The 22,210-nt window shown below is 41.3% G+C and overlaps 2 protein-coding genes across 5 annotated transcripts in view; both read left to right on the forward strand.

The window, feature by feature from the left end:
• Positions 1 to 4,696, forward strand: part of NCF4 (neutrophil cytosolic factor 4) — a 38,582-nt gene extending 33,886 nt beyond the window's left edge. For all 4 annotated transcript variants that reach the window (XM_077178540.1, XM_077178541.1, XM_077178543.1 and 1 more), the window contains 5 exons: positions 189 to 287; positions 1,029 to 1,159; positions 1,253 to 1,318; positions 2,091 to 2,315; positions 4,573 to 4,696. In XM_077178540.1, coding sequence (XP_077034655.1) covers positions 189 to 287; positions 1,029 to 1,159; positions 1,253 to 1,318; positions 2,091 to 2,315; positions 4,573 to 4,597 — 546 coding nt within the window. In that variant the 3' untranslated portion in view covers positions 4,598 to 4,696. The remainder of the gene's footprint in view (positions 1 to 188; positions 288 to 1,028; positions 1,160 to 1,252; positions 1,319 to 2,090; positions 2,316 to 4,572) is intronic.
• On the forward strand, positions 2,318 to 18,479 carry CSF2RB (colony stimulating factor 2 receptor subunit beta). Its single transcript, XM_054631963.2, has 14 exons — positions 2,318 to 4,696; positions 5,528 to 5,697; positions 7,844 to 7,973; positions 9,958 to 10,151; positions 10,465 to 10,613; positions 11,508 to 11,679; positions 11,760 to 11,892; positions 11,992 to 12,152; positions 13,040 to 13,185; positions 13,286 to 13,460; positions 14,471 to 14,561; positions 14,830 to 14,899; positions 15,692 to 15,795; positions 16,088 to 18,479. Exons 2-14 carry the CDS (start codon positions 5,628 to 5,630, stop codon positions 17,289 to 17,291), a joined length of 2,799 nt encoding a protein of 932 aa, XP_054487938.2. The 5' UTR covers positions 2,318 to 4,696; positions 5,528 to 5,627; the 3' UTR covers positions 17,292 to 18,479.
• The last annotated feature ends 3,731 nt before the right edge of the window (positions 18,480 to 22,210 follow it).

Here is a 22,210-nt window from a genome sequence, read left to right on the forward strand (position 1 = left end):
AGTAGGAGAAGAGATTGTGAGAACTGCAGACTACGGTCAAATATATGTGACCTTATCCCAGAAATACATATGTGATGACAAAGTGCACACTGTCTTGCTGCTTTATGCTTTCTCCTCAAGAACACAACAGAAAGATTTGCTTTTGTAATTCTGTGAATTAATAATTTTGAGGTTATTACTTTCCATAGGCACTGTTTGATTTTCCTGGAACCAATAAACTGGAACTCAGATTCAAGAAGGGAGATTTGATCTATCTTCTCAGCAAAATAAACAAAGACTGGTTGGAGGTAAGACTGCAATAGCAGTACTGAATTATTAGCATACCTTGAAATATATGAGTAGAAAGGGCTCTTCTGATCCTTGTGACTTGCCTCTTCCTTTCAAGGAGAAACTGTATCATAATCAGGTCTTACTGTCAAAACTAAATCCCTGATTCCAAATTAGTAATTGTTTGGTTCCTTGATGGTTTTTAGCTTACAAATGTTTTGCCCTCCAGACTTCAGTTTTCATTTGCATTTGCTTCTGCTGGAATGTTTTTAAATTCTTTGGAAGTGATTAGAACACAGAAAGGCCACAGAAAGGAGATGGAAACTCCATTTCAGCGATTAATTGGTTTCTGGCCTCAGGGTGAGTTGATGTATGCTTCATGCTTCATACCACAACACACGTCAGCCTGATTAGGGAGAACTTGGGTAATGCAGCAGTGCTCTGAAAAAAGGATGAGGGGAACATACTGTATGTTTGCTGATATGATATCTCTGTTTGCTCGAACACCACAGCCTTCCTTTCTAGCCATCTGACTTGCATTTTTTACACACTGTTTCACTCCCCTGCCTGGTATTTGACTATGTAATTGTATAACCTTTTTGTGGGGATGCCATCAGGTCACTTCCATAGGATTTCTTTTCTTGATTGTAATGGAAAAATTCTTACTGTTGTTTCTATGTAAATTAATCGAATTCCAGAACTTATTGCATGTGGCCAAAATGGCATGGTTTTCTTGATTCTAACATTTCCTATCATTCCAGGGAACTGCTGATGGTGCCACTGGGATTTTCCCATGTGCTTTTGTGAAGATAATAAAAGATTTACCACAGCAGGAAGACACAGTTAATAAAGTTCGCTGTTATTACTATGATGAGACTGTGAGCACCATCAGGTAGTAACAAAATAGCCTTCAAGTTTGCTGATGACGAAATACCAACAATTCTCTTGTCATGATATGTAATGAGTATATGTGTTCTAAATACAGGGATATCTCAGTGGAAGAGGATCTGAGCAGCATTCCATCATTCAAAGATCTAATGGAATTGATGAGGTACAATGCAAGCACTTGGCTGTATATTTGATACTTAAACATTTGTCAAGTTCATTCTGGTTTGAGATTTTCCACATTCTACTTGGTCAGCTCCATGTTTTATGTATGAAATACTTTTCAAGTGTCTTGAAGAAGTTACACTTTGACTTGGCCTAGGGTCATCTGTGCAGACACTAGTCCTTTCTGGGATTGTCAACAAGTAAGGAATGACACACTTCTGACTCAATTGTGATGGGTAGAAATTTCCATTTCTTGTACTATGACAAGAGCCATACCCCCATAAAAGCATCTTTTGTCTAGTACATTTCTTCATGATGTAGGACACGGCCTTCTAACACTTGTTAAACTAGATTAATCTGGTGTTGAACATCAACAATTTAGAACATTAAATATTAGTAAATACTGGTAATAGAACACCTGTTCTAATATTCTTACACTCCTCAGAAAGAGCAAAAATAAGTAGGCAAAAGTGGGTGGTAACCACAGTCAGCTCTTTTGCATGGTAGTTCTATCAAACACACAGATTAATTGTGCCATTTATGTGGTGTTACTGGAAATGGTTCTTGGTTCTGGTAGATTTCTTAGCTTAAACACAACACAGCATGAATGTGGCTATATGATTTCTAGTACTGCTGCATCAAGAAAGCCAAGATACCCAAGGGTTTGTGTGACTTTTATTAAAATTAATTAGATTGTCAGTATATTATTCATCATGTAGCACCTTCCAGGCATTCCTTGATTTCTGGGGATCAATCCATTTCTTTTCTCCCAGGCAGGAGTTTAACCAAGAAGACATTGTTTTGAATTACCGGGATCCTGAAGGTGACCTGATCCGCTTGCTCTCTGATCAGGATGTTGAACTCATGGTGTCTCAGAGCAGAAGAAGTCCCTCTGAGAAGCACTTCTTCCCTTGGAAGTTGCACATCACTCACAAAGATGACTTGGGTGTCTACAACACTAGTTCAGGAACAGGTGCTACTCAAACAGTAGGGGCGATGTAAGTGCTATATAGATATCCCTCTCTGCAGGCAGTTTCCTTCAAAATGTCTTTGAAGTGTCCTTGAAATGAGTAATTTTTAGTGATATATTACCTTTCAGTGTAAAATCTGTACTTAGTTAACTTCTTCAGCTTTTTAGCACACATCTGCAATACAGACATCTACATAGAGACCAGAGAAAGTGAGTAATAGAGAAATAAAATCATGGGCCATGTTTACAAAGCAAGTCAGTGTCAGCCTGCAAAAGAGGTCTCCTGAGCCCTTAGACCTGCTCTAGTTTCTGTTCTTACTCCCAAGACTAGTTATTTGTCCAGAATGTCTTCATAAGCTTTTGTTTTTTCTCTAGACTCCCATAAATTTCTCTTCATTTCCTGATCTGAAGGTTTGTGGGCCGTTGGAGTCTGACTGGGTGTTCAGAGTTTGTTCTCAGAGGATCAATAAAACTTTTTTGGATTTCAGTGAAGAAGTTTCAGCCCATCTTAGCTTTCTTCTTTTCCACTGACCAGTATATTGAATTCTGTGAATCAAACCTAGTACACCTGTGGTCTTCCTTTTAGATCTTTATATAACTGTACAATCTACTTATTTTCATGTTCTAGGAAAATGTGTAGGATATCCTACTCAAACAGCAGTTTCTTCTCTATCTTCTGCTTTCTGACACTGCATTCAGAGTAGAACTAACAAGAAATTACTGTATCAGATTCTTCAATGAATAAAGTTAAATATTAGTTTGTCAATTTTTATTTAAAAGTGTTTTTTTGGGGGGGGATCAGCTTCTTGACATTATTTTATTAAAATATTACAAAATGTAACTTCCTGTTTCAGAGGCATTGTAGCAATGCAGTTTAGAAAGGAGGTGAAGTAACAGCAATGTGATATTACATGTGATATGTAAGAAAATGCATTGTAAGTTTGAAGCCTAATGGCAGGTATGGACTGCAAAGTTTCTGGTGTGCAGGATTCTTTGTTACTTGTTCCTGGAGTTCAACAGAGCAAGTGGCACTCAGAGATTTTCAGTGACAATTGGATCCTGTGATGGAACCAGCAACTCATGCCAACCAGCATGTCTCTCTCAAAATGGAGGAACATTTTCAATGAGAAGGGAAAGGGAGGAAAAATGTCTGCTAGGGAGCAACTATCCTCTTTTATAAGGGTGCTGGAAGAACATAAACACACTGGCCTTTGAAAATCAGGGCAGGATTATCCCCCTCTGCCCTTAAACTGCAATGCAAAATAAATTCTTCCCATCCAGCCAAGTTACATATTCCCCTAACTGTCTGCAGGTTTTATATGGACACCTTCTCACACACAGTTACCCCAGATATTATCCATTTTCTTTTTCTTGCTTTGCATGTTTCCCTTATTCACATGATAGGGGTTTTTTGGGGTTTTTTTGCTTGTTTATTGATGCAGTTCTGATGAGAGAATAACTCTGCTGCCTGTGGTTTTGGTCAGTACCGTGAGGATTGAGAGGAGGAGTAGCAGTGCAGGTCTCTGCCAGTTATATTCTGTATCTGGGGACTCATATAAGCCCCCATAGTTTATCCCTGAGAACACAAACCTGAGCATGTTTCTCCCTTATGGCTGTCTAACTTTCCTAAGGTTTATTTCTGAAGGCTTCTGGGCTGCTTTATGGTTGGATTAAAAGATCAGGCTGCCTTGGATGTAGGATAACTTCAGATCAACTACTCTCACCAGTTTTCTTGTTTTCTTTATGTACTACAGTACTTATAGTTTATTATTAATTGTTGTTGAAATGGGTAAAACTTAGAAATATTACTAAAGAGTTACAGAGATAAAGGTAGTTCACTCTCCCCCAGTACAGATGTACAAACAAAAGTCCAGAGAGATCCCTGCCATGAAGGTTGTCTAGTCTAGAGCAAAACAAGAAACAGCACTGGAGTGAAAAACAGAAAATTCTTTCTTCATGTCTCTTACATCTGCTGCAGTCAGTCCTGTATCTTTCTTAAAATACATAAGTCTCATGATCTGGTAATTACTAACACATAGATTGGCAATGACAAACTTCCTTTCCCTCCCTTCCCAGTTAACCCAACAGTCCCATCTAAGTGCATGCTTTGGGGGCTAAATAGGAAGTACAGACTTCCTATTTTGTGCAATTGCACAGACTTTCCTTGAAAGGGAGGTGTCAGCTTCTCTGAAAGTGGCATTTGAGGTTCATAAAAGATGCCGTAGTTATTTTGAAGACTTACTTGCCAAGAAAATCCTGTGGTTGGTTTATACTTCTGTCTCCAGTTCTAGGCAAGTGTGGATTTGCTGATATCTGCATCAGAGGATTCTGGTGCTGGGGGGTGGTGCTGGACAGGGAGAGTTCCCCATCAGGTTGAATCATCTGCCTCACAGACACCCCTGGATTCAGGTAAGGGAATGACTTCCTTTCTGGGGGAAGCATAATGGTAGAGGCTGCTCTCATACAAGGACCTGTGAGTTACTGGGGGATTCCTTAGCTGCAATGATTATTCAATGGCTCAGGCAGCTGTTTCCAGTCCAAGGAAGTGGCTTTTGGGAATCTGAAAATCAATAGGAATTGAAAAGTGGTTTTTCCATGCTCCCCTAAAGTAGAAAAAGTCTCAGATCTGTAACGTACTTAAGTAGGTGTGTGTACTATGACTTTGAGAGAGCGATGAGAGATGGCCAAAATTACTTAAATTCCAGTATTGAACAGTGTGGTCCATGGTCCTGGAACTGCTCAATCTACTTTTAGTCTTAACCAAAAACCAGGAAAAAAATTAAATTAATTTCTTTGGTAGTTTGTCTACAATTTGCAACTTGTTTGGGGCACACTGAGAAAAGTTCAAGAAAATTCTCAGAGTGAATGAATATGGAAATCCATCCACTATGGTTCCTAGGAACTTTGTCATTGAGATCATATTTTTAAGGAAATTAACCACTGTTGTGGTTCATTAGGAAGGCTTTAAGCATAAAGAGCAGAAGAATGAAATTAATTTTAAGGATGAGTTCTCATCACAAATCAGGATTTTTGTCTTGTTGCTGCTCAGCTGACCAAATCCCTGCACTTCCTTGGAAATGTACATTTACTTCATTCTCTGCTTGCATTGCAACAACACACAGTGAGGACGTGAATTTTGTCCTACAAGAAATGTCTGGTAGAAGTTCTTCCTGAATGTCACTTCAACATGATCTTAAAGAAGTTCCCTTATTCAGTTTTACTTCTCTTTATGTGAAACAGAAACAAACAGCTCCACAGTAAGCAGGGCAAGAGAGTGGCAAGTGGGCAATGGAAACTCTGAAATTCTGAGTTAGGATCAAGCCTGTGTGCCAAGGACAATATGGACATAAAAGAGATTTTCATCCTGCTGCTGTATCTGTATTTGATCTTCCATGTTCAAGCCATTCAAGGTGAGATTCAAATTTATATTCTCTTTCATCCTTCCATTATTGCCTTTCTTTTTAAATGTCTCCTTCTTTCAGCCAATGCTCTTCCTCCTTTTCTGCTTGCTTTTCTGCTTTCTTCTCCTGTTTTCTAAGCTGTAAGAGAGCAGACATCCTGAGCAAAACCAGCATGTAGCAGGTGCATGTACAGCTAAATCAGTTGTATGTTGGTGGTATGGACAGTATATAAATGGATAAGATGAACAAGCTGATTGGATAATGAGTGAATGGAAGGAGGGATAGACCCTGATAATTAGTGAAAACATAGGAAAATGAAGGACTGCAAATGAATGCATAATTCAGATGGTGCACAGGAGTAGAGACATGTGGCCAGACACAAGACAGTGTGGTGGGGGCTACCAAGAGCAAAATCCAGATGACCTGTTTTTCTTCTTCTGGAATAGCTGACAGATAAAGAGACCATCTGCCATATCCATTGCTTGTGCTTCCTTTCTTACACAATGAGAACTTTTCTTTCTTTTCTTTTCTTTTCTTTTCTTTTCTTTTCTTTTCTTTTCTTTTCTTTTCTTTTCTTTTCTTTTCTTTTCTTTTCTTTTCTTTTCTTTTCTTTTCTTTTCTTTTCTTTTCTTTTCTTTTCTTTTCTTTTCTTTTCTTTCTTTTCTCTTTTCTTTTTCTCTCTTCTCTTCTCTTCTCTTCTCTTCTCTTCTCTTCTCTTCTCTTCTCTTCTCTTCTCTTCTCTTCTCTTCTCTTCTCTTCTCTTCTCTTCTCTTCTCTTCTCTTCTCTTCTCTTCTCTTCTCTTCTTTTTTCCTTTTTCCTTTTTCCTCCCACGCTCTGTCCTCCCCTGCCTCCAAATTTGATTTCACAGAGCTGGGAAATCAATAGGAAGTACACCATAGCTGCCACAAGACTAGGCATATAGCCATCCTAGAGAGAGCAGACAAAGAGTGTTATCAGGAGTTGTACTCCATGGACATCTACCTTTTCTAAAGCAGATGCTCATGTCTGCAGTAGCTGGAGGAGTTGTGCTGCCTGGCCCAGCATTAATTACAGGATATCTTCCTTTGAGGTCTCTGAAGTGTAGGTCAGACTGGGTTCTTGGCATTCTGAGCCTTACCCCCACATTGACACTTCCACATTCTTTTCTATGTGGGATGCTCCATTTTCTGGTTACACAAGGAAAGCAGTAGAACTTTGTACTGGTTTTCAGTAGAAGATCATAGTAAGGTCCCTCTTATGCCTCCTAAGACAGCAACATTGTGTTCTGATGGGTTTTTGCCTGTAAAAAGCCTCTCAAACAAGCTGATTATAGCTTTCATCGAGAAATATTACTTGAGAGAGCACACTCATGTATGCACCTTTGTCACCTGAAGGTGCAATAGCCCAATAGTGCAGCATGGATATTGCCTTCAGGGAAAATAAGGAAGGATAAGAAAGCAGCTTGCTTCATAGTGCATGTGCCAGAGGCAGTCTATATTTTTCAGCTTCACAGTTGAGAACTTAAAAAAGAAAATATCCTTCATGAGAGATCTGGCCATCTCTGGATCATAAATCTAGTTCCAACAAATTAGTTTGGACATTCTTCTGAGTCATAGCAAGGCTATTCTCAGAGCATCTCACCTAGAAATAGACCTTTCTAGCATTACAAACTTTACTGGGAAGTTAGTAGCAAAAAAGTTCCCACAGCAACACATAAGTAGGAAATGATCACCATATGTCTGCTAACCATGGTGTCGACTAATCCTTGGATATACTCAGTGTTTGGCTAGAACTGTATGTCTTGCAGGCACAAAGATTTCACTAAATTGTTGTTAGCTGTAGTCTGGTTTTGACACTTGTGTGTTGTGGAGATGTGCAGAGTGGTCACAACTCTGCACATATATTCATGGAGTCATGCCCCATCCCTGAGATGTTCAGGGCCAGATTGAATGGTGCTCTGAGCAAAGTGGTGCAATGGAAGGTGTCCCTGCCCATGGCAGGAGGAACTTCATGATGTTTAAGGTGCCTTCCAACCCAAACATTTCTGTGAGTCTAGGATTTTCTGGTGCCAAGAGGAGACTTTTGTTATGAGAGCCTCACACATTCTGTATCTCATCTCTCACCATTTATATTTTTAATCACTGCATCTTTTCTTTGCCTGAATTTCTTTCCCAGAGAGTATCCCAATGAAAAGCTTGAAGTGCTACAGTGACTACAACTCACAGGTGACTTGCACATGGATGGAGCATTCAGAGGCTCATGACCTCATTGGTATGATTCTTTACCAAAGGGATAATATTGACATGTAAGTACCTGAAATGTGCTGAGCTAGATAAAAGTCCAAAGGGAAATTTGCCATAACTTGGAATTCTGGGGACATGCAGTCAAGTTTTTAGAAAGCACATCCACACTCTTTTTTAATTAAGCAAAAGTTATACCTGCTTCTGAGCCTCATCTAGAAGAGAGGAATGAGTAAGCTATGCCAGTGGAGATATTTTTATCACCTTTACAATTATTTTCCATAATTTTGTTGTAGGATCATAGATATGAAATACAGGGCATACAGGCTGCTAATAATCAGCATTAGGGGAGAAGGAGGTGTCAGAACAAGTGTAAATGTTGTTTGTAACCCTAAAGGGAGGAGATATTCCCCCTGTCCTTTTGCTCATTTAGGAGGATTGAGAATGTGGTTTTGATAACTTTTGAGAAATATGTGTAGACTGTATATTTATGAGATAGAGAGAGCTGGTAAGTTCTCTATCTGTGCCATCAGTTTTCCTCCAAGAGATACTGGTGTGTTTATTACAGTATCTCTCTGTCACATTTGTTTCCTTTTCAAAAGGGAACCAAATCACCAGACTGGATCATTGGCGAGGATAAGAAAGGACAGAAATAGAGGAATAGTTAAGGGAGAGAGGAAGGCAAAGATGGATAGTTGAGAAGAAAATTATTTAGAGTCTGGAGATACAGGAAGAAAAGGAAAAATTAAGAACTCTTGATTTTATTGCAAACAAGTGGGAATTTAATAGACCTAAAAGTAGATGAAAACAGTGGAAGAACTTTGGAACAGGACCTTGAGGCTAAATACTTCTGGGAAAAGATGATATAAAGTTTCTTGGACTTTTGGAGGATTCTCTAAAACATTGTTACATGATGAAGTGTGTGGATCATGAAATATAACTGAGGTGAAGGAATCAGACAAGCAGGTGTTAAACATGGACAGTCACACAGCTAAAATCAAAATGGCCAATAATTAAACAAGATCAGCTCATAGATGAAGAATAGTTGACTAAACCCCAACCTGTAAGGTAATGCTGGTGAGTAGATAGAAATAACTTCACGGCTTCACACCCTTTGGGCTGACTCTTTTACTTAAGGCTACACACATACTGCAGTGTCCAATCCATACTTCAGCAATGTCCCTGGTTTCCTTGATAATACCCAACTTATAAAAATAGCAATAGTGCTGAATTATGCTTGCTGATATATAAAGTTGGCTAGAAGACTCCATCCTGTCCTGGAAGAGACTATTTGGCCTTAAATATTCACAACTTAATATTTCTCATCTGAGCTGGAAAAAGATAATATACTGGGCATGAAGCCATAAGCACAAACAAAATTCCACAGGGTGCATAAAGAAGCAACGCATCTCTCCAGCAGCTAAGGCTACTGCAACCACACAAAGATTATCCTCTCATGCCTAGTTTAAAAAAAATGTTTCTAATTTTCATGATGCTGCTTGGCCTGGAGAAAAGCCATCTGAAAGGAGGATTAACATTGTGGATGAAATCTTTAATGAATACTTAAGGTCCCTTGGCAGAACAGAACTACTAAGGATATAGAAGTACATTTTGGTTGAGAATCTTTTTCTAAGTGTTTTTCTGGTACTGCAAAATGAGAGTCTTAAAGCAGTTTAGGATCATCAGAAATTTTATGGCCTTTAACTCTGAGTAAAAGGTGTATTTACATGACATAAATTTTCATCATACTATTTCTCACCTAAAAATATGAGATTACATAGAGCTAGGCTAAAAAGTAAAAAAAAAAATTAGCTGGTACTGTAATATTCTGCCACATGACTTTGAAATGGGGAGGCAAAATGCAGGTGTAAAAAATGTTTCTCGTATTAACTGATGCAAACCAGGACTAATAGGAACAATGAGAAGAGGATATAAGTGCCTTTGTGAATTATAACATCAGGATGGGATGAAATTGGTTTCAGGTTTTAATTTTGTACTAACTACAGGTTTTTGGATCAGTTCTTTATAGATCACTTTCTCTGTACACAGGGAGAACAAGAACATGTCTTGTGAACGCCAGACAGAAAGTGACTTGCATGAAGCTCCAGACATGTTTGTGCACTGGGTCTGCCGCAGGACTACAGACTATTTAGGAATAGGGATAAAGGATACTTATGGCTTCAGGCCTAAAAACGGAAAAGATGTTAATCAAACAGAACTGGATGTTGATCTTTTCCAAAACGGTAAGGCTTAAAATACCAAATTCTTGTTTCCCAATGAATTTTAAGGATTTTTGAGAATGTATTTGCTGTTGATCTAGAATTGTGAAAACTGCCAAAGAACTCCACATTGCAAGGGTTGGGTAGGGAGAGAAGGCAGCAAGTTTCTGAGAGCAGCTGAATGTGGTATCATCTCAGGAGCCAGTAAAGCAGGAGGTACTTGGTCTGTCAGGGATAAGATACTCTGGAAATGGGGAAGCTTACCTAGATGTTTTCTTCCCCTCTTTGTGTCATTTCCTCATTATCTCCTCTCATGCATTGTACCTTCACCTTCCAGTTCGGCCCCTCCCACCTCAAAACCTCTCAGTCAGCCCAATGATATCAGGAGACTTCTTGCTGACCTGGCAAACAGCCGATGGAAGCCAGGGGCTGGGCAGTGCACTGGACTATGAAGTCACTTACAAGCGGCAGTGGGAGTCCTGGGAGGTAAGAGCAGAGGAGCTGAGGTGTCCTGGTTTGGGTTGCACCAATTTGGGCAGTTCAAAGTCTGTGGAAAAAGTTGTGCAAATGAATGGTCTTTCCATTCTTCAGTCACTGTGAACAGCTACAACAAGTGTTGTTTTGGGTCAGGTGGAAGGGGCTCTCTTTCTGCTAGCAAGTGACTTGTCCTGTGAAATGCCATTTTTCCTGAACGGAATGCAAAGATCTCTTCTCCACTCACAGAAACTCCCAACCATTGTACTTGGATTTGAGTTGGATTTGAATCCCTCTTAAACTGAATTAAATCGTGATCGAATAGGAGGCTGTGGGTTCATATGGGGAAAACAGCAAAATACATTTGAAGTTGCTCCCCCTTTGAGACAGATATGTTTTGGGTTTTTCTTTTTTTTTTTTTTTTTTTTGTTTAAGTTTTTAGGAGTCCATATCCTTTGCCCTATCATTTCCTTAAATCTGCACATGTTTCTGGCTCCGATCAGTACCTGTCAGACTGATCTTTAGATTTTAAGAGAATTATCTTGGCCAGATTCCCACCTAATTCTGCGCTGAGCAGTGCTATGAACATGTGTAGCTGGAGCTGAAGACAGTCTGGACTTTGCAAGCTGCAGGAGTTTGCTACTTGTTGCGAGGGAAGATTGTGCCTGACAGTGGCTGTGCCTCACCTGTCTTGAGCTGTGCCGCAGCACACGCTGGAGCCCTCTTGTGTGGCAGTGAGGAGACACTGCATGGCAGCATGTGCATGGACCATCACACTTGTGGGATTGTTGGAGATGCAGCCTGGCAGTCAACTCCTCCTCCTCTCACTCTTTCCCTGTCTTCCCTGCACCTCTCCATCCCTCAATGTCCCAATTTCCTTCTTCCCTTCCTCTCTCCCAACAACAGGAAGCTGCCTCGCTCTTGCTCTCCAGCACCACCCAGTGCAGTCTCAGGCCTGAGGACCTTGTCCCAGGGAGCAGCTACGTTGCCCGTGTGCGAGCCAGACCAGGGCAGGCCAGTGGCTTCTCTGGGCAGTACAGCAAGTGGAGCACGGAGGTGTCATGGAAGACCCCTGAAGGTAGCATGGGAGGGAGTGGGATTGGAAACTGAGAAGCCAGAACCTTCCTGTCACTGACCTTGCACTTGTGTTCTCTGAAGGTGGCCTTCAGCCCAGGAACCTTCGCTGCCTCTTCAATGGTGGAGATCGTCTGACGTGCAGCTGGGAAGTGAAGAAAGTGATCACCACCTCTGTCCTCTTTGGCTTGTTCATCAGGGCCACCCCAGAATCACAGTATGTGCTCTGTCCATGGCAGTGTGTCTGTGCCTCTCCCATGGGGCTTCTGCCTGTCCAATCCCCCTGATTCCCATTCATCCTCTTTCTTCTCTTCAGAGAAGAGGAGTGCTCTCCTGTGCATGAGAAGACTTTGCCCCACACCCCATACGTGGTCCAGAGCTGTGAGATCCCTGTTAGCAATTCTAGAGGCCAGAGCCAGTACCATGTATCTGTCCGGGCCAAGACAGAGGAAAAGACGATTGAAGCCCACAAAAACAGTGAGTTCCTGTGTTGTTTCCTGCTTCTCCTTCTTGTTTCTTGGAGAGATGCCTGTCTGAGCAAGTGGGGCTGAGGACAATGGTGTTGAGGAAATGTGAGTGGGAAGTGGAAGAAACAATCACTGATGAAGAAAGGGATTGTATCAGGTCAGAGCTCTGGGGTGTAGGTGTGGAGTTCCTCAGTGGCACTTGCTACTCTGAGGAAGGTGACAGTGATGGAAACTGTTGTGCAGAAATCCAGGTTGTGACCTGGAGCTTCTCAGTGAGCATTTGCCATCCTGCTGACTTCTCTGTGATTCACATTCGTGAATGTCCCAGGTGACGGGACTGTGGTGAGAGGTGTCTGTAGTGAGTAGGAGTGTGTCACTATGTGATTTCTCAAGAAGTCAGTGAGCTCTTGTGGGTTTGTGCAATGGCCCCTGGAACCCTGGATGAGGTAGGAATCCTTTTCCCAGTGAGGTGCACCAGGTAGGTCATCTCTGCCCACATGTATCTGAAGGTATTTGGGTGACTTCTCAAACTCTAAAGCTGGGGCAGCTCCTGCAGTGGGTGAAAATATCAGGAGGTAGCTCCAAAAGAATTGAAAATTTCTGGAAATGTGGTGGACAAGTACAGATATTTCAACTATTGCTTTGCTGCTTTTCTGTACACAGGGAGCACTCTCAGTATTCATGGGTATGGATTTTCTGTTATTTAATACTCTTGTATACCGTTAATATTGTTGTATTTGATTAGAAAATGAAGATGCAGAGAGTTAAGAAGTATTAAAAAGCTGAGCCATTTTACATTGCACAAAACAACCTTGTTTTCAGTCCCGGGAAATGATTCACTATGTGGAAAGAGCCCAGTAGGTTGGTAAGTGCTCTGAGACATTCAGTGTGTTTCAGTCCAGGTGCTGCCGCCTGCAAATGTGTCAGTAACAGCAACAGGGAACCAAGAGTATGAACTAAGGTGGAAAAAACACAATTTGAAGTACAACTTCATACCACAGAGATACCAAGTCAAGTACTGGGAAAACGACCGATATGAAAAGGTAACTAACAAAGTGCAAGAGTCATGGATATTTCTTCACTGGTCAAATGGAAAGACAGTTCTTCTCACCTTTATCATTTGTGCTTCTTCCTTCTCCTCAGACTCTCCAGGTGTTAAATATCAGCAATGATGAACCTCCCTTCATCTTCACCCTGCAGATGCTGGCAGCATCTACAGAATATAGGGGGAAAATGCGTGCAAGGGTGAATAAGCCTCCAGACTATGAGGGACCTTGGAGTGAATGGAGTGAGGAGTTCACCTGGAAGACTGAGAATGGTACTTTCCATGCTTCTCTCAGGTTTTGGTGGACTGCTAATGGCTGGGATGGCTCTTTAGTATAACACATTGTCTCAGCTGGGGTTGGAGTGAGGTGCAGCCATGGCCTAGTTGGAGTCACTTACCAAGGCAGCTGCCCTGCCTGCATCCTTGCAGTACATCAACAATGCTAGGGAAGGAAGTGAATGACCTTTTAAGCTTCTTTCTTGCTTGCCTTCATAAGGTGAGTACAACTAACCATAAAGTTTTCCATGTGGAGAATGAATCAAAGACATCCTGCCCAAAAGATTATAATTATTTTCTGATTCCAGTAATCCATTCTGCTGTCAGTGACTAAAGAGCTTGATACTTTAAGAAGATAGAAGATAAAACATCAGCTTTTTATATTTGCAGAGTGACTATAAGGTTGTGTAAAACACACAATGGAGTCTGCTGGAGATAAAATCTTTATATGTTTTTGCTGTTTATGGACTTGGAGGCAGAATGTCTGCCATCATACAATCTTTTGCCCAAAGTAATATGATCTTATATGATTTGTCCTGAGGAAGGCTGTAGTGATTATACTGTGGGCAAATTTTGGTACATGTATTCAGGAAGAAATTAGTGTGCTGTTGTGGCTGTGGACAGGGGGAGCTCTTAGAAAATCTCTGAGACCCCATTTCCTCAGAACTGTGCAGAGTCAGGCAGACTTAAAATGTCTGAAGCCATGCCTGTTGTTCATAGTGGAGTTAGGTTCATAACCATCTTTTCATTAGCTTAAAATGTTTAATTCTGATGTCAGTAGAAGCTAAGAAGTGAATCAGTAAAGGAAACAATGAACTCCTTTGGTCAGTGTGCTGTTCAGGGCACATTTGGCCTGTCCCACTTTGGAAGATATTCCAACAGTTTGAAGGCCCTATGATCCTGTTCCTCCTCATATCAAATTCCCTGAATAGTGGCCAGAGTGAAAAACCTTTTGCAGGAAACAGTCACTCTGCAGGTGGATAGATTTTCTCTTTTCTCTGTTTCAGTTCTGCCACCTCTGGTTCTCCCAGTGATGCTCCCAGCTCTCATCATTGCTTCACTGATAGTTGCTTATTGCAGCTATAAGTATTTCCTCAGGTAGGCTTGCATTGCATCAGGGAGACTTAACAGCCCATGTGGGTGGCATGAAGTCTGAGGCACTTCTTGTCCCCCAGGAGAGAGGTTTGGGTGGAGATGGGCCTTGGTGGGCAGCCTTGAGCATGGCTGTGCAGGGAAGAGAGCTGGGTAGGGCTGCAGCGTTTCCTTGGCTGTGCCCTGCTGTGCTGAGCAGCACAGTCTATGTGGTGCAGCCTTTTCTGGTAGCAGCAAATTGAGAAGCAAATCTTGAAAACTGTTCTTGCTGCAGGAAGAAGAAAATGTGGGAAGAAAAGATTCCAAACCCCAGCAAGAGTCTCCTGATCCAGGGCTATCTGCGGGTAAGATGGAACTGTGCCTTGAAGGATTCATTATTTCTTTTTCTTTTTCAGGACTGCCAATAATCTCAAGAGCTCTTCTTGTTTTCTAGTCCACAATTAACAGATACCTTCATTTATCTATTACTTGTTTTTAGAAGTTCTGGTCCCACTCAACATAACAGTGCTCTTATATTTAGCAGACCTCTTTGTGCTGTGCTTGTCAACACAACTGTGATTTAAAATCAATGTAGAAAAATTTTCAGTACTTTAAAATTTCCTGTGCCTTGCTTTTAAAAGGGGGTTCTTAAACCTGCCCAGCACTTATGGGCTCACTAACTCTCAAAAGCAGGTTCCTAGGGTATGCTGCCAAGTAGCTCCCTGAACAGCTTGAAGTTTGCTCTCTTGAAGACCAGAGTAGTAACTCTACTGTTCCTTTTTGTTTTTTCCCATTACTCTGAAAATGTTAAACTCAATCATTTCATGATCACTTTGGCCAAGACAACTACCTGCTATCAAATCCCTTGGGTCCTCCATTCACAAATAACAAGTTTAGGAGGGCATCTTTCCTAGCTGGCTCACTGAGTACTTGTAGTCAGGTCAAGTCAGTCAGTCAGATAAGGCAATATGGGTTTGAAGAAACCATCTTCTGGAGAGGAGAACATACCTTTGAGTTGTATTCGTGAACTTGTATCCCTGTTACCAGGTGCTATAGGCTCTTCTATTTGTTTTCTTCGTCCATGGGGAATGTACAATTCCTGATTCTACTGCCAGTGAGATACTGCTCTTTGGTCATGTCTGCTTTTTCATTTTCAGAAAGGACATTTGGGAAGTTGGCCAACAAGCAACCAGCTGGACTTCAACAAATACAACCTTTCAGAGAAGATGGAGCAGGCTTGCTTCCTTCAAGTTGTGGACAAGTGAGTGAACAGCACATGATGGTGACACTGTGCATAGTCTCTAAGACCTCACTGCATCATGGCAGAATGGCAGAATATAATCAAATGTTCTGTCACTAAAAATCCTATACAAGTTGCTTTTGAGGAGGAGATTCAATTTTTTATTACAAAAAATAATAGTAGCTGCATCTGCACAATTTTTTTTTTCTAAGGCTGTGTGTAGCTATGTGTGTTTTCAACTAAGATTGGTTTATGTTTTGTGTTTAAAACAATAATCTCTCTCATGAACAATTTTTAACTTTCCCACATTCAGGCCGGCGAAGACTTTGGCAGAGTGCCTTGAAGGGCAGACTAAGAAGACAGATGTTTCCCCTGTTACACCTGACCTACAGAACTCATACCATGCTTTAAATGAGTCAGAGCATGCCCCAGTTGCCTGCTCAAGTCAGAGAGCTGGTCATTCCTTTCCCATTTCAAGGAGAAACAGTGCTGATGCAAGTATTGATTCCCACACAGCAATCCCTTGCTTTGCTTTCAATGGTCCGTACTTGTACAGCCCAGTGGTGTCCTCTCACCCTGATGTACACCAGACCCTGGAAATGGACCCTGTGGGACTCAGTAAGAAATCAGTTTCCCTTCAGTATGTGACTCTCCCAAGGGAAGACTCTCCCCAGGCCCCACAGAGCCAGGAGCAGCCAGAAGCAGCTTCTCCAAGGGACATGCTCCCAGATCAGAAGGAAATGATGCAGCACCTCAGTGACAAGGAAGAAGTCTCACAGGCCTCATCACCCTGTGGGGAAGGCACCAACAAGGGAACAGAGGAGCAGAACTCTCCAAAGGCTCTCAGCTGTACCACATCTCCTCAACAGTGCCCTTTGGAGTACATCACCACGGACAGCCTGGTACTGCCATCAGCCAGCACCTCCACCCATCCTCCACTTGTCACAGCCGAGGAATCACCTTGTGGCTCACAGCAGCCCCAGCCTCCCAGTGACCACTCTTGCCATGAGTCTTCTCAGGGGAAAACTGGTGTCATGATCCCAGTTTCAGGCCAAGCACCAGCCTCATCTCCTGAATTGCACCTGGATACCTTTGGTGACTATCTTACTCTGCCTGAAGGTCTCCGTGAAAATTCAAAGCCCACAAAGATTTCTTTGCCTATCTTACAGAAGGAAAATGGTATTCCTAGAAAGCAGCCTTTGTCAGAAGGTAACTTGGTGGTGTTAAACCCTGACAGCACTGAGCCAGTTTTCCTTTGCCAGGTTGGTGACTATTGCTTCCACAGCCTAAAATCCAGTGTGAAGATGGATAATAGTCAGGAAGACCATCAAGTCATGAAACTTTCTGAAAGCGAGACAACACTTGGGCAGCCTGTATGTGATGATGAATCCATCACAGGGAAGGAAAAGGATGTATGGAAGAGGGAAAAAATACAGGCCATCCAGCTCTTCAAAAACCTGAAATCAGATGATTACTTTTCCTGGCAGCAATCTTTGAGGATCAAAGAAATCTGTTAAATGAGTAAATATTAATGAATACCGAAGAGACAGGTAACTGAAAGAGGTTGCAACCATCTGGTGAAAATGAACCCTCAAACCTAGGAACAAATAAACACCAGTTCCATTTTCAAGCTTTCAGTCCAACATGTTAAAAAACTTGAAGTAGCTCAATGTCATTCTCGGGGGTCTTCACAGATTTGGCATGAAGGACTACACAAATATTGCAGTGTAGTGTTTTTTAAACTTTTTGGCTTATCCATGATGATCAGTTTATCCTCCTCATGATCCTATAATACATCACAATCATCTTGCAATTATATCAGATTGCTTGGCAAATCTTGTGGCAGGAAATGCAGACTTAACAGCTTGAAAAGCTATCAGAAGAAGACAAGCTTGAAAAACTTGGAAAGAAAAGTTCTATCCTTAAAAGCCATTTTGTTTCATTTCTGTGCACTTATAAAATAGCTCTAGAAGTCACCAAGGAAATTCTGTATCTTTGCCTTTCCAATATGGCATGAAATAGGTGTTGCCTAAGGTGAAAAAAACCCAGACACTTATAGAAGCATAAATAAAAACTGAGAAAAAGATTGTCGAAATTCAGGAAAAGTTTCTTAATGTTAACGTCCAGTCTCTCACAGTGGATTCAGAGGATAACAAGGAAACATTACTGGGATACATAAAGCAAGTTGTAGAGAATCATTTGGAAGAAGAAATATTACTGAAAGAAGACCCAAGGGCTCCTAAGGTTCAGTGAGAGGGAGTGGGGCAGATAACAGAAAATGGTAGGTAAGAGATGCTGGGAAGGTGCACAAGCCTGTAACTGCTGTGGTTCTTCTAAGTGTTGAAGTACAATATGATTTTCTTTTATGTTCATTGACTCTCTGTGCATTATATACTTCATCCTAAAGTGGAATTGATTCTTAGTTTGGTTTTTTTCCCTTAAAAATGAGAGTTGAGAAAGCGGAGACCTTTTTCCCAGTTTTGCTTTATAGAAAGTGGTGCAAGGTAAGAGCATTTGTTCAGAACTGCTACTCTGCAATCAGTGAAAAGGCTTTGGTTTCAGACCTGAAGGTAGACTTGGCTTCCAAAAAAAATCTTTTTTCAAATATAAAATCTGTATCAATAAACATATTATTTCTTCCTATGAGTATTTTGTTTCATATGTTAAACATATTGTGTTTACAATAAAATTACTATAAGATCATTTGCTCAGGTCTCAAAAAATTCTATATGTTCAACTATGCGATATATGAGGTAGGACATTTTTCTCCTGACTTTGCTGTATTACTTGACAGAGTAAAGAAGTTCTGTGTTTGTGCCACTTGATTCCTCCTGCTGGGTTAATGGGACTGTGCTGATTCAGAAATTACAGTGAAATTATTTGGGTTTTTGGGAATTTAATCCTTGTAAATACCATTTTAAATCTGAAAGGTGTGAAAATTGAACTTGGTGCTCTTCACAGCAGAAAGAAGGCAGTTGCAGCCTCTGATAGAGAATAGTGATGAACACTTTGAGAGATTTGCAATTTAGACCTTTTGTAATCAATGGATTTTTTTTTGAGAATTTCTTCTTTGGCCGTTTATAAGTGGCACAATTGGCTTCTTCCAGGCTGTATAATTGTGCTCTATCGAAGCATATCCTAAAAGGAGATGTTCAAATTCATATGTAAATGTTGTATCTGAATTCATATCTTAGATATGCATCACTTTGCTGGGCCTTGAATTGCTGGGGTTTAATAATCAAGAAGAATAATGAGTAGGAGAAGTTTTATTCAGCCCAGTGGCTTTTGGATAAAGCCCATTTGCATTGTCATCAGTAGTTTAAGATGTGATCAGTACTCTGACAGCTCTCTGTTCCTTCTGCTCCTCTGCACTTGGCTGGGCATTTGCAGAGGCTGATTTTGGAGACAGGATTTACAGATAAGAGCACATTTGTTATGATCCCACAGAGATTATATTATCATCTAAAGAAGCCTGGAGTTTGCAGAGTAACATGCCATTGTCAGGATAGGGGAGCTGCACAGTGGTTTGCTTTCCAGCTATAACAATTCATTTAGAGCAGAATGAGTTTCTGCTCTAGGGATACTTTCTTCAATATCCACCTAAGTATCATTAAATAAAATATGCAATGAACATTAGAAACAGAGCTCATAATCCACGGCTCTTCTCTGCCAGAGGAATCCACTTCTTACTGGAATCAAAACTTCTATAAACTTCACCTGTTGCTGATCCTATGAATTTTCCATTCTCCTCTGCATGAAGTCCAGATGCAGTGAGAGTGGTAAAAAGCATTTTACAATCCTGTAGCCTGGTGATTCAAGACTTAGAAGCAGTCATGAGTCCCAGGTCTTCAACTTCCTGATCATTAGCTTGAGCCACAAAGTTACTGTGCAAAGGCAAGTTGCTGCTCCCTTCCCCAGTGCTAGGTACTGATAAGCAGGAGGGGAATCATCATTCTGATGATTCAGGAGCCAATTATGACATGTTTCTCTCTGTAGAGCTTCTCACTAAGTAGTTCACCCCTTCAGCCTGTATATCTGCATGATGAGTCACCAATGTTTCCTACATAGTCAAAAAACGAGTTATGAGATGATTGCAACCCTTTCCTTACTGCATACTCAAACATAAAAGATTGTGCCCATGTTTTAACAGCAGGCATTTTTCCTTGCTCTGAAGTAATCACTTTATTATTCCCTTATCATAATCTTCATCAACCAGAAACATATTACTTGAATTTGCATGAGACTAGGGTAGGAAGTTTATTGTGACCTCAGTAGTTCTAATTAAGGTCAATGCTGAACTGGTCTGTTGCTGTATTTCTGTAGGCTTGGGGCTTTTCTCTTATGTAAGGAACGAAAATGGGGCTGAATGGTTTGTTAGAAAAAGAAACCTGTGGTGGAAAGCCCTCCAAAACCTCAAGGAACAGTAGCTGGAGAATTTCAGAGAATCCTGTACCTCTGCTGGGAAATGGAAAAAAAACCAACCCATCCTGCAGTCCCTGCCTTGTTTCTTGTTTACAAGCACATTGTACACACAATCTTATTCCCATAGAACTCCACTCTGTCTTTTCTCCTCACTCCCTACATACTCCCTTTGCTCTCACTATGGAGATGGAATTTCCATGAAAAAAGTCCCATTCTGTACATGGGGAATAAGTAACACTATGACTTCATGCCTCTTTTTGCCCCTTACAAGTCCTTTCAGGTGTATACCAGGATTCCACATGTTCCAACCCTGACCCTAACAACTCCTCAATAAAACACAGTGGATGTTTCACCATGAGGTTCAGTGGGTGAACCCAAACTCCTCTACAAATTTGTACAACATGAACCAGATTTAGGCCAAAACCTTTGTAAGTTGGTTGTGTAATTTTCAGCTTGTTGGTAGGGAACCATTTGGTTCTCATTCTTGAGGATGATCTGTTTGTCTAGAGAAGTAGTTATAAAGCTATCTGAAACAACTGGACAGCTTTTCCTATTATCTTTTAAAAAAATTTCCAGCTCCTTGCTTGCAGTGTGCACATACATTGCAAAGGTTTGGGATGAGTACTTTTTAATCTTCTAAGCTGTTTGTCCTTCTGTGGCACTCAAAGTTACACAGATTGTTGACACACATTTTTGAGTTTATTTTGTGCACTCCAGTTTCAACCCTTGCATTCCTTGACTTCTCTCTTTGTTTTCCTTTAGTCACGGATTTGGGGATTTTAATCAGAATAATTTTGGCAAGTTTCTGTCCTTTTCAATGCACTTCTTCTCATCTCAGAATATTTGGTGTAACTATAACCCTAGGTGCAGCAGTAAAAGCAACCTTGGGCTGAGGCTGGTGCCAAGCAGAAAGGTGTGGAGGGAGCCCTGTTGTGGCAGTCCTGTGTTCCCCTTGGCATGGCTTTTGTAACTGCAGTGTTCCCAAATCAGGGAAGAAAGGGGAACAAACTCTCTGGAAGAGAGATATGATCCAATAAAATATGATTGAAGAAACCCAGAGAATCTTGAAATTGAGTGACTACAGCCAAGTATACTGAGATGAAAAGAGGTGCAGTGAAAAGGACTGAAAACTTGCCAAAAGTATTCTCGTTGAAATCCCCAAATCAGGGAGGAAAGCTAAACAAAGAGACAGGAGAAGAAACTGACGAAATTCAATGCTTAAGAGAAAAAGAGACAATTCTGAATCAAAGTGAAAGCAATAAAAGTGAATGGGGATGGCATTAAGTGCAGGAATCTGGATGGAAGCTTGCCCAGTTGATCCTCATTATAATCCCAAGGTTTCATTCTTGTAGTGCCCAGGACAGTGGGCAGCAGTTTTAAACTGAAACAGGATAGATTTGGATTGGACATAAGGAAGAAATTTTTACAACGAGAGACAAGACAAAGAAACTAGCAGCTCAGAGGAGTTCATTAGAAGGTTCGAGGCCAGGATGGATGGGGCTTTCAGCAGTTTGGTCTAATGGAGGATGTCCTTGCCCATGGCAGGTGGTTTGGATCCTTCCAACCCAAACCATTCTGTGAATCTCTGGTTCTATGATTCTAATCTCATATCCCATTTATACCTAATAGCTTAGTGTTTTCTCCATCATCATTAGGTTGGAGTACCCCAGAAGAAACATTGTCTCTCTCAGTCATTCAGATCTCTCAATGCAGTAATCGTGGCTCTCTGGGTTTATATAAATCTGACCCGGCTAGCTCGAGCCCTTAGCCCACACGGACTGCATAGAGGAAGTAGGAGACGAGAAGCGCTCTTCCTGCATGGGAGTGAGTGTCCTATTATTGGCTTGTGCCAGGACACTTCTGGAGACAGCAACCACCCAGGCAGTGGAGTTTTATAGCCAAGGGAAAAGAGACCGTAGCCAATGGGATGCCATTGGGGAGGGGCGAGGGGAGGGGCCACCCATGGGACAGACCACCAGAAGATACAGAAAGGGGGGGATGTGTGAGGAAGGGA

The sequence above is a fragment of the Agelaius phoeniceus genome, chromosome 5 (assembly GCF_051311805.1).
Source record: "Agelaius phoeniceus isolate bAgePho1 chromosome 5, bAgePho1.hap1, whole genome shotgun sequence".
Taxonomy (NCBI): domain Eukaryota; kingdom Metazoa; phylum Chordata; class Aves; order Passeriformes; family Icteridae; genus Agelaius; species Agelaius phoeniceus.

Coding starts and splice junctions, on each gene's coding strand:
- CSF2RB (XM_054631963.2), top strand. CDS start 5,628: ATGGACATAAAAGAGATTTTCATCCTGCTGCTGTATCTGTATTTGATC. Junction 7,974..9,957: donor CAAAGGGATAATATTGACAT/GTAAGTACCTGA, acceptor CTCTGTACACAG/GGAGAACAAGAACATGTCTT. Junction 12,153..13,039: donor GATTGAAGCCCACAAAAACA/GTGAGTTCCTGT, acceptor AGTGTGTTTCAG/TCCAGGTGCTGCCGCCTGCA.